This window comes from Notolepis coatsorum (assembly GCF_963971535.1).
Source record: "Notolepis coatsorum genome assembly, chromosome: 5".
Lineage (NCBI taxonomy): Eukaryota > Metazoa > Chordata > Actinopteri > Aulopiformes > Paralepididae > Notolepis > Notolepis coatsorum.
In genome coordinates this window covers 35,712,045-35,724,983 of record NC_140169.1, presented here as the reverse complement: position 1 = coordinate 35,724,983, position 12,939 = coordinate 35,712,045, and the positions used below count along the sequence as shown (strand labels likewise).

Genomic DNA, 12,939 nt, shown 5'->3' with positions numbered 1-12,939 from the left:
CTAAATAACTTTTTCTAGTTTGCACATATCTATTATCTATGACTAATTCTATCTATTTTTAGGGGCAAATGCGAGTGAAATAGTCGCGCTGTGGTTACATGACGTCATTGCTATTTTAGAGCTGCTCTACCGGTTACAAGGTATAGTCAAAATCCATACCGTAGAGCAAATTCATACCGTTTATACCGTATACCGTTTATACCGTCCACCCCTACTCTACCGTAAACTATGAAGCAGAGGACCACCTAGAGAATACAGTCACGATCAGATTCAGCATAGAAAGAAATGATAAAGATATGATGATCCACACATAGGCCTAAGCGGAGCCAACCGAGCCACCAAAGACACAGTTATCCTAAGTAGCACTGTAGTCCAGTTTCTAGGTTTGTCTTGGTTGGACATTTTAAATACATACTGTACACTTACATGTACTATAATGCATACAGCTATCAGTGCTTTTTAGTAGTCATATTATGTCTATCTAAGTAGCATATTTAAATATTATAATAATGGATTGTTCTTGTTAACGTAGTAGCTATCGTATTACTTGATAGTATACAGTATATGCCTGCACACGGCTATGAGAAGACATGCTGAAACTGCCTTCAGATTTTTTTCAGATTCAGTTTTATTGTTGCATCTTGTCATATTCTCATACAAAAATTGCAAAATTCTTGGGTGTTTCCCCCTCGACCTACAGCATGTCAATAAAATACACAATAGAATACATACAAAAAAAAACACCAGCATAATAGTGATGTAAGAAAAAGTGACAGTGCTGAGAGTGGTGATATAAAAAGTGCAACAGTAGAATAAAATGTACGTACAGTACTTAAAAATACTTAAAATACTAAATACATAAAAAACACAGGGTAAAATCATAATTGTTAAATAAATGAATGAATGAATGAAAACTTTATTTAACAGATTGCAGATTGGGTACAATACAGTAAGGCTCAATACACACAATTGTTAACCCTCGAGTCAACCTTCAAAAAACACACTACCTGTCTCCCTAGTGACCGAAACTGCGATCTCAGTAAAAACATATATCTTTCATGTATTGTTCCAATTTTCTTTCATGAATATCATTATTAACTTCAGTCCTCACCATACATATCGAATATTTATTCATTTTCAGGATTTTAACCATTTCTTAAATTAGGGTTAGGGGGTTAGGGTTAAGGTTACCCTAGGGTTACCCTAACCCTAACTCTAACCCCCTAACCCTAACCCTAACTGGAGAATTATCCGACGTTTTCCCACAAAGGGCTCATTATTATTATTATTATTCTCATAAATGACATTTATTGCAAGCGTTAGTTATTGTCTGTGCCGCCTAGTGGACACACTTTGGAATGTGCGTTTGTGACTCTGGACAGGTAAGCTGCCTCTGCGCCGGCGATGCTGACTATAAGCTGACTGTTGCTGTATAGACTGACAAGTACTGACTACCAATACTAAATGCTGACTACACTGACTAAGTACCTGACAAGTACTGACTTCTGAATGTATGCTGCTGACTATAAGCTGACTATTAACTAACTACTGACTGTTAGCTACCAGCTAACTGCTGGCTAAATTGGCCACCTGGTGTTAACGGCAATACAGTTGTCTAAAACTACTGAATGTTTGGACATGGAGTCCGAATAAACACCATTCTTGCAAAGTCGGAATTGTTTACTTTGGTTCCTATTATCAGTTGTTCGCCTACGCCCTTCCAATGGGGACATCTAGTTGACACATTGACAGTGACTGCTAGATAATTGGACACTAACACTAACCTGTCCAGTTCTGCGACTAGGGTGAAAGGTGTGACACTTGTTGTTCACACGCTTAATAGTGATTGTTTTTTAAAAACAAACATGGATTATTGTAATGTGAGTCCAAGAGATGTGATACTGAGCTACTTTTTTGGCATATACATAAACTCTAGCCCACGCTATCCACAAACACACATACAAAAAATGCTTTTTGACCAGAACTGCGACAAAAGGTGACTGGAGGGTTAAGGTCCCCCTATAGGGGGACCCTGCCTTTCTTTATCATAAATCGATCAATAGAGACCGTATTAGATCCCCAATTATCATATCATTGGAAAGCCACACTCATTGGCTACAACCCTATGCAAAGATTTTCGAGATTGCCAAATGATTGACGGAGCTAGAGCCCCGGGAGTCGGGGGTGGTAATGTGTACTTTTGCGTACTTTGGGGCACGCCTCACATATCGGCATGTAACTCGAGAACCACTGAACGGATTTTGTCACCTGAAAGGGCAATAAATAGACAGGCAGCAAATAGGGCTTTAATTCTATCTATATATTGTATTAAAAGAAATGCACACCCGAGCCACTAGAGGTCGGCAAAGAATCGTCCACATGTGGGCCCTTGGATGTTAAGAGGTCAATGTTTTTAAATATTTTTTTTTGTAGCCAAGAGTAAAGACCATACCCCTATCAAAAACAGTAGTCAAAGTGTATATTTTCATTTTTACCGATGTTTTATATGTTTTATCGGAAATACAAATTTATCGGAAAATGCTAATTATCGTAAAAAACGGCAAGAAATTACTAAATCCAGATTCAACCCTGCCATTGGAAAGAGGAGCATTTTCCCTATCCATAGATGTATGATTTGGCCATAATAAGGTCAAGGTCAAGTTCAAGGTCAAATATGAATTTATAATTAAAGTCGATTATCATTAATGTATCTACAAATCCTTCTGTTTAATCATCTTCCCGCGGTTCATTTGCTTAGATTTTGTACATTTGTGACATATACGATATGCAAATATACAGTACTGTTACCCATAGATCCTAACAGAGAATATATATTGTTCATGAGTCTGATGGTTTGATGATAGTATGAGTCCTTGAGCCTGCTGGACCTGGCTCTGAGCCTGCTGGACCTGGCTCTCAGGCTGCTGGACCTGGCTCTCAGGCTGCTGGACCTGGCTCTCAGGCTGCTGGACCTGGCTCTCAGGCTGCGATAACGCCTCCCGGAAGGCAGCAGTTGAAACAAGCTGTTGTTGTCTGTTATAACCCTCCGCACCTTGCTGATGCACCGGCTCATGTTTTATATCAGCTGTATGCAAGGCTTTCCCCAGGATTTGAACAAGATGGTGGGGGTGGTCCGGAGGGGGGCTGTGTCCTCTGGCTGGGAGGCAAAACAATGTGCAATAAAGAAAGACATTTGCTGTAATTTCCTGCAACTTGCAACATCATTTCAAACATAATTTCAATAAAATAGCAAACACAAGAGTAAGTTCCAAATAAGTTCTTTATTTAAGTACAGTGTATAAGGTTGCATAATATTTGAACATTGACCATGAAAACACACACACACACACACACACACTGTGCAGCTTTACTCCCGCTGCTGGGGTGAAGGGATGGGACAGGATGCCACTCAGTTGTAAAACGGTTTTAATTCTTTTCTCCAACAGGTTACAAACCTTGAAACAAAACACACATTCAATCAATAACTACCACAATACTACTATCATTCTTAAAATAAATCGCTTACACACATTCACTCACCAGTCCTCACTCGTTTCCCTTCGCTGCTGTCAAATTCCCCGCAACTTCTTGTTTACTGTTTCACTGACACCACGTGACGTATATCGACCAATTACAGCCCACTCCTCGCTACGTCCCTGGATCACATGTGAAATGAATACACCTCCATTCACAACTTTAACCAAGCATACAGTGCCTCCATACATCCGAAATGACAATATAATTATAACCATAGCTCAACTACCACTAATCAACATTCACATAAACGCACAGCATAAAAAACAACACAAAAAAAACATTACTTATTTACAAACACAGACTAAAGTGCACCTAACCTCCACCACCACAATAGAAAGCTGCACACCTCCCACTTGGTATCCTGGTCTTTAGACCCAAGGAGACCACAACAGATAAACACTCTCCCTTGGTGGTGGACACAAGTCTGTTCAGAGTTGACTCAGGGAATGCTACTCCCTTTTTAGCTGCCAAACAAAGTTCTCGGAAGCGGCCCCAAGCTCCCATGCTTCGAGGACAGACCCTCTTTTTGAAGATGAAGAAATGCCCCTTCAAGGACAAAAATGTCACATATTTATTTTGTTACAGCTTGAGTTTGAGATGTAATGTCTTCCATTTATTCTGTGAAACTGAAATCTCAGTTCCATTGCTAACAGGCTGTTGTAGTTTCCAGCTGCTCAGAGAGCTTCTGTGCTCATATTCCATTCTTCCCAACTGTGCTATTAGACCATTGTTCTCTTCAGCATGTTTCAGCCTTTCAATTGAGGCAGAATCAATGACATGGGCAATGGCTGCATCATTCTCCTTCAGCTGTTGACCGAGTCCAGCAAGTAATTCCTTTCTTTGACTTATTTGAACGTTGATGCAGTTGATTTGCTCATCTTTGGCTTGCAATTCATTGTGTAGACAATGATGTTTGTTAACTGCCTCTCTCACTTTATCTGACTCTTTATGGAACTGTACGTGGAGATGCTCCACTTTCTCCTTCAGGGCAGAGGCCCCTTCACACTCATCATGGTGGATCTTCTCTCTCTCCTCAAGACTGTACTCAGTAATTTGCAACTGTGCTGATACTTTATCCAATTCACTTTTTAAAGAATTAATCTCAGACTGATGACTTTCTTGTGACTGTTTCATCATAGTATGTAAAGAGGCCTTTTCTTCCTCTAATGCAACACATTTCTCAGCCATGGTTAGCGACAAAATTGACACATCTTTATCAGCACACTCTTTGCTTGCATCAAGTGCTTGGCCTCCCACTCTGCTCTCTCTATGGCTCCACCTCGGATTCGCCACTTGTTCACCGCTCGGCGGACCCAGCTGATGGCCCCCCCACAGAGCTTGGCCAAGCTGCTGAACCTTACACACAGCCTCTCTGGCATTGGGCAACACCAGGGTTTCGAGCGACCAGACTCGAAACCTCACCAGATTGCTTGGGCTGACTTCGTTCACGCCTCCCACTTTGACCGGACTGAACCCATGGCTTGAGAGAGAAGCCTCCAGCGGGGAGGATCTCTTCCACTCCTCTCGTGACCTTGTCCAGTTTCTGAGCCCTTTTTCTTTTGGCGTTTACCAGCTCGCAGGAGATCTCCTCCACCGTGATCGCTTTTGCTCTCATAGAGTGTGCAAAATGAGTCTTAGAGTTGTGGATTGACATCTCCATCTCCTCAAACAGATCAGGGTGCGTTCCCCCCACAGTCTTCCCTAGCGGGCCGTCCCACAGCACCAGATCTCCCACTCTCTTCATCCGCTGTGGAGCAAGCCGACCCTCCCGGTGGCTGATCAAGAGCTCGATCTTCTCTGGCCGGACCAGCTCCTCCGTTTTGACTTCTGGGAAGAATCTTTTAAGCTGCTTCGGGCTGACGACTCTGCCTGCTCGGGCGATTTCATCCAGGCCATAACAGACTATCTGGTGGGGACTCCATGTGTCCTCTGAAATACGCATCCTGACCTTGAGCAGGTACCTTTCTGTCTTGACTCTCACTTTCATCCCACCAACTCCATGCACAACCAACGTTATCTTCTCCCCCCTCTCAGTCTGAGTCTTTTGGCAGCTTGGTGGGTTATGTAGTTGGTGTCGGACGCAAGGTCTACTAGGGTCCCAATAGTTTGCCCTCCGTTTGTCATGACCTCCATGATCATCATAAGCACAGGATGCTCCCTCAGGCCATTTTTTCCACGGAGACTACCACCCTTACTGCTTGTGCTCATTGACACTGTTGTTTGGTTGGTGAATGCCCTTAAAATCTGGTCCGCTGCTTCGGGGGAGACGTTAGCAAGTGCCTTCTGTTGCTCTTCTGAGAGTGTTCCCGTGTTTACGCCGCTTGTTTCCACCCTTTGCTTTCCCATTCTCCTCTCCTCTTCTTTTTGCCCTCCTTCTGCAGAGCACATGAGGTAGTGGTGGTCGGAGGTCTCTCCCTTTTGGCAGCACTTCCTGCAAAGGAACCTGTCACTGCATTCTCCATCCCTCTGATGGGATGTCAAACATCTCTGGCAGGCTTCATTCCTTTCGACGACGTCTCTCTTCTCAGCCAGACTGAGCGCTTTGAACCTTTTGCAGAAGAACATTTTGCCTCCGTGCTCCTCATCTCCACACATGCTGCATTCTTCTCCAGTCGCAACCATTCCTGTTGCTCGTGTGAACGTCTTCCACTCTGGCTTGCTTGGCTTCTCGAACACTTCTGAGGGTCTTAGCTGCACCAACGCCTCAAGGACTACTTCTTCATTTTTTAAGAATTTTAGGAGAGCGTCAAAGTGGCCTTCAGGGGTGACATTGTTCACAGGTGCAGCTTTAAAGGTGAGCCAGCTCCTCAGCTCATATTCAGGCAGTTTGCTTTCAATAGCTTTGATAACAAGTGGATTCTTTATAGCTCCAATATTTCCTAAGTCTGTCAGGTCAGCAAGGGCCTTCTCAACAGCTTGGATGAGCTCTATTGTTTTTCTCGGCTGGTTACCTTTTGCCACCGGCAACTTCTCCAACTCTTCAATTATCTGAATAGCGATGGTGGTCTTATTCCCGAACCGGTTTTCAAGGACCCTAAACATATCATGAGCTGTGTCGTAGCTTGAGAGCCTAACGCCATTGATGATTCTCTCCTCCACACTGTCTAGGAGCTGGAATTTCTTTACTTCGGCTGACCCAGATGGATCTCCCTGTCGCTGGAGGTTTTCCCAGTCTCTTCGCCAACGGTGAAAGTCTCTCATGCAACCATTGAACTTTGGTAGCTGTATTGGGTGAAGGCGAACTCTCTGTATGGCTGCTGCTTGTGAGCCTCCCGCTTCCAGGCTTGCTATGCTAGCGCTGTGTGCTACCTCCCATGCTTTCCGCTGCGCCTTAGCCAGCTCGGCACGCTCTTCTGCGGCGGCCTCTGCCATTAGCAACTGGATCTCAGCTGCCTTTTCTCTGGCATCTGCGGCCCTCTCCTCAGACCCAGCGCTAACTTCGGCTGCCTTTAGCCTGGTCTCGGCGGCTCTTCTTTCAGCCTCAGCGGCTCCTTTTTCAGCTTCTGCAATGTCGGAGGCGGCCTTTAGCCTGATTTCAATGGCTCTATCAGCCTGCTCTTTCTGGACCCTGCCGAATTCAACCACCCACCTTCGCCAGAGGTCAATTCTCTTGTCCTCCAGTACTTGCAGCTTTTTTCTAACCTCGCACGCAGCGCCTTCAGGGATCCACCCTTCCCAGACAGCTAGCAGACTTTCTGCCTTGGTGATGAGAGATTCCAAGAGTGTGACTTGTTCTTTACCATTTTCGTAGGTGATTGTTTCCAGGTTAACTTCTCCCGCACCTTCATAGCTTCTTTCTGCCCGTCCAATGGCTGCTTTTAGCTCGGTCTCTGCATATTTTGACCAAAGGTTGGAATGGATTGCCTGCTTCACCTCTTTTAATGTTGTATCACACTCTATGGTTACCCTCTCCAAGTCTGCTTTGGCTTTATCATCCACAGCCTCCATGTCGCCTGCTTCATCAATCAGACAGGCCTCACACACATAATTAGCTGCATGAAGCCTTTCTGCGTCCTCAGAAAGGGATTTCCACTCACTTTTCAATTTCTCTCGCAGCATAGTTGGCGCCATTCGCAAAATGCTGTTGGCCTTTCTTGTGAAAGCTGCCTTCACTTTGGCCCTCTCTTTCTTTAATTGATCCATTTTTATTTATTTATTATTTATTTGACCATAAAATAAATAATTGTAATAATAAATAACCTAATAAATAATAACCTAATTGAGCGTACCCGTAACTCCTTATCTACCTTGTGTCTTCCGCTCTCTCTAGCTGCCTAAACTAGCTCAGAAGCTACTTCCCTAACTATCCTAGCCTAACTAGTCTTCAGCGGCGTTACCGGGCTTACCAGAGGTCCCCCAGGGATACCGCCCAAAAATGGAAAACAAAGTGGAGTAGGTTTCACCTTCTCCCGCCGGCTTGCCACCCAGGTACACTCAAACTAAGCTAAAGGTCTTGAAATTAGAGGGCTACTAATCAGCATACACCTATATAATATGATTGGCACCATCGCAGGGCTAGTAAACAAACTACAGCTTTTATCCTCAACTGGATGGGGGACCCTGATGTAAACAAGACGAAAGTCCTCTCTGGTCTACATACCCCCAACAACCGTGTGCACTGAGCTGCACTGTATTGCACCCACTCTCCAATCTGTTAATAAAATGCTCAAACAAACAATCAACTGCCTTCATTGTTTGTCCACGTTAGCTTTGGTATGCTATTTGATAGCCAGTTTCAGTAGCTTGGCATTACTCCTGATCGCATTTGAAGTTGGCACTGACATCTGTCAAACCAAGTTTTCATTCATTCACTCATTCAGCTGCGTTAGCTTCCTTAGCTGTGTTAGCTGCTTGCATTAACATTTGAACCAGGTGAAAGTTCCTGCTCGCTGACCCGTATGGTCTGATGCGCGAGCTATTCCATTTACAACGACACAGGAGTACCTCATATCCCTCGGTTATTTTGTCCTTGTCTGACGGCGCGTTTCAGCCACTCTTCTGCCGCCGCCCAGTGGTTTGTAACTGTGCAGCTTTACTCCCGCTGCTGGGGTGAAGGGATGGGACAGGATGCCACTCAGTTGTAAAACGGTTTTAATTCTTTTCTCCAACAGGTTACAAACCTTGAAACAAAACACACATTCAATCAATAACTACCACAATACTACTATCATTCTTAAAACAAATCGCTTACACACATTCACTCACCAGTCCTCACTCGTTTCCCTTCGCTGCTGTCAAATTCCCCGCAACTTCTTGTTTACTGTTTCACTGACACCACGTGACGTATATCGACCAATTACAGCCCACTCCTCGCTACGTCCCTGGATCACATGTGAAATGAATACACCTCCATTCACAACTTTAACCAAGCATACAGTGCCTCCATACATCCGAAATGACAATATAATTATAACCATAGCTCAACTACCACTAATCAACATTCACATAAACGCACAGCATAAAAAACAACACAAAAAAAACATTACTTATTTACAAACACAGACTAAAGTGCACCTAACCTCCACCACCACAATAGAAAGCTGCACACACACACACACACACACACACACACACACACACACACACACACACACACACACACACACACACACACACACACAGAGGAACAGATTAATCACATAATAGACAATGATGTGTCTGTTTCTAAGCTGGCCCCAAGCTTTCACTGCAAAAAAGACAAATGTCAACATACATTTTTTTAAACACATGGTGGCGCTGGTGTGTTGTCATAGTGGCACAGCTTCTATAGGGAGGTGTAGTCTGACGTCACTTTGGACCGCCCGCGTGGTCCACCCGTATAGGGATTTATCATTGGGAAAATGGATTAACGGCTATTGTAACAATTCTGCCTCATGAACATTGGAAAGATTTCCATTTTTGCACAAAATGAGTTCCCTTCTATCACTAACATTATTGTTTAAGCATTTTTGGTTGAAATAAAATTCAGCAATTTTTTTATTAATTGCAAATATTTTCATGTTGAGCTATAGATTGTGGATGAATAAGCACAGAAAGGTACACCATGCAAATGTTTATGCTTTATTTGTTTTAAACGAGACGATTTAGAAACGGGCAATGGGGAAATACGATGACGTAACCACTACACCTCCCTATACCATTGTGTGTAGACTGTAGAGAATGCCCTGCTATGCCTCTTGTTTCATTGTAGGTGTTCTGTTGCATCAAGACCTAAAGGCACAATGTAGGTTGTTTTTTTATTTAAAATTATTTTTATTTCGAAATTCCATTTAGATTGTTTCACAATCTAGTGCCTCCTAGGAACATGCCGTTTTTTATCATCAAATATCATCTCGCCGGCCTCCTTGATTTACTTAATCTGTATCGGCCCTGAAAACTGGACGTTGACCCCTAGTCTGTAGAGGGAGCGGGTCCGATAGAGTGCCTCTCCTTGATACTTGATGGGAGCGGTCGTCGAGGTAGGATGACAGCCATGCCAGCGCAGAATCTGCAACTAAGATAAGATATTCCTTTATTGATCCCCTTGGGGAAATGCGGGTGTCATAGCAGCATGGGGGAGGTGGGAGGGGAGGTACAGGTATGGGCACGGTAATAGAAGAAAGACATAAATATAGGCAATACAATTTTATCTGAATATAAAATGTAACAGTGAAAACAAAGGTGCAGCCTTTCACTCTTGCTGAGTGAAGAGCCTCTGTGACTGCTATGAGGACCATCTGTGTGACTGCTATGAGGACCATCTCTGTGGAGTGACCGGCCTTGAAGCCTGACTGATTTGGGTCCAGGAGGTCATTCTGTAATAGATAATCACTCAGTGAGCTGATGGGATACGGCACATTCAAGTGATTTAGCGAGGAAAGAGAGAAGAGAGACAGGGCGATAGTTTTCTATGACGTCGGGTTCAGGGTTGCCTTTTTGATGCGCGGTGTGACTCTAGCTTGTTTTAAACACAGTGAATGACGAGCCTGACACCTGGGAGAAATGGTGGTGTTGACAGCAGACAACACGGACAGCAGTGGTCGCTAGCTTACTTGTAGTTGACATAGACAAGTGAAATATACTGTACCTTGAAGTCCAGTATAGTAAAACTCCATACTACTATTTGAGGAACGATGCCACTGACCCTTAGCTGCCAGAGATGTACCCCTCCTGGTGACTTGTTCACAATCTGTAAGTCATTTTCGATAAAAGCGTCAACTAAATGATTAAATGTAAATTGTACCTCAGTGGCACGTGCCCTATATTAATAACTAGTGTTCCTGACTTGGTCACTGTATTTAGTTGTTTGTTGATGTTCATCAGTGACCTCTGACCCCCTTCTAGGAACGCTGACCGTCCCTTCCTCCTCTTCCTCTCATTGGCTCATATCCACACACCGCTCTTCACTAGCCCCGCCTTCGCTGGGCGCAGCCGCCATGGTCGGTATGGCGACAACATGGAGGAGGTTGACTGGATCGTAGGTGAGGGTGTGTGTGTGTGTAAATGTTCATAGGCTGTATGTGTTCCAATGAGTGCAAACATCTCTTGATGATATACTCTGAACCTAGAACATCTTCATCACTGCCTCATCTACCTCCTGTTGACAGGGTACCAGTCAGACACCCTTGGTCACTGCTACATGTTTCTGTCCTACACATAAAAAAATCATATATCAATACAATTGTTGGTAAAACTGATACCAATTATAGTTGATAGTCTGGTAGGACCAGCTTGGTCAGTCTTCTGCTCTAGCCTCAAATGGTCTGGACTCTGGAGGGACCAGCTTGGTCAGTCTTCTGACAATACCAGATGTACACTTGGAATGAGATGGGGAAGTTTATTTAAATTTTTATTTTGACATCAATGGAAAACAAATACACAGCCACCTTGTCTGCCAAGAAACCAAGAATTCGCACACTTGTAATGTACTTGGAAATTTATTGTAACACAAGACACAAGAGGCTTATGGCGGGGACTGAGGACAATAACTGACTACAAAGTCAGCGCTCCCTCAATGTTGAGCGACGACGCCTCTCTCGCGGACAAACTCAACTCTTTCTACGCTCGGTTTGGTGTAGACAGTGGCGCCGCTGGCTCAACGGCTAGTGACGTCACTGGCGCGCCGGCTGTTGTGGAGGGGGGGGGCAACCGCGGGGGGGCGGGGACGCTCTCTCGTTGTCGGAACACAGTGTGAGAAGAGCATTTATGCAGGTGAACACCAGGAAAGCGGCTGGCCCAGATGGTATAACAGGACGCATACTTAAGTCCTGTGCCAACCAGCTAGCCCCTGTGTTCACCGCCATATTTAATCAATCCCTGGCGGAGTCAGTGGTCCCTGCCTGCTTCAAGATGTCTACCATCATCCCTGTACCGAATAAACCCTCCCCAACATGTCTCAATGACTACAGACCGGTGGCACTCACCTCTGTGGTCATGAAATGTTTCGAGAGGCTGGTCAAGGATCACATTTGTGTCTCTCTCCCCAGTGATATGGACCCTATGCAATTTGCATACAGGACAAACAGGTCCACTGACGACGCGGTCTCCCAGGTACTGCACAGCACCCTCTCTCACCTTGACCGCCAGAAGGGGGGCTATGTGAGACTGTTGTTCATTGACTACAGCTTAGCGTTCAACACCATAGTCCCCACCAGACTGGTGGACAAGCTGATCGAGCTGGGTCTGAGCTCCGCTCTGAGCGCCTGGGTACTGGACTTTCTGAGTGAAAGACCCCAGGCGGTCAGGGTGGGGGGTCAGACCTCCAACACCATCACCCTGAGCATCGGGTCCCCCCAGGGCTGTGTTCTGAGCCCCCTGCTGTACTCACTCTACACACACGATTGTGTGGCCAAGTTCAGCTCCAACTCCATAGTGAAGTTTGCAGACGACACGGTGGTGGTGGGGCTGATCTCGGACAACGATGAGAAGGCCTACCGGGAGGAGGTTGAGGTACTGGAACGCTGGTGCCAGGACAACAGCCTGCTCCTGAACATTGGTAAAACCAAGGAGCTGATTGTGGATTATAGGAGAGGACAGCAGGAGACACACACACCACTGAGGATAAACGGGGCTACCGTGGACAGGGTGAGCAGCTTTAAGTATCTGGGGGTCCACATCTCAGAGGATCTGACATGGTCAACACACATAGACACAGTCGTAAAAAAGGCGAAGCAGCGCCTCTACCACCTGAGACAGTTAAGGAAGTTCAGAGTATCTGGGAAGATACTCCAGTCCTTCTACTCTGGAGCTGTAGAGAGCATCTTGACTGGAAACATCACTGCCTGGTATGGAAACGGCACAGGACAAGAAGGCCCTACAGAGAGTGGTGCGCTCAGCCGAGCATACCACGGATATTGCACTACCTCCCCTGCAGGTTCTTTACAACAACAGGTGCAAATCCAGAGCCTGCAGAATAATGAAAGA

General features: G+C 45.0%; 1 protein-coding gene across 1 annotated transcript in view; it reads left to right on the top strand.

Annotated features, from left to right (window-relative positions):
• The window catches only part of arsh (arylsulfatase H), a 78,476-nt gene that overhangs the window by 41,568 nt on the left and 23,969 nt on the right, over window positions 1–12,939 (top strand). The window contains exon 7 of the mRNA XM_084313779.1: window positions 10,861–10,997. Coding sequence (XP_084169905.1) covers window positions 10,861–10,997 — 137 coding nt within the window. The remainder of the gene's footprint in view (window positions 1–10,860; window positions 10,998–12,939) is intronic.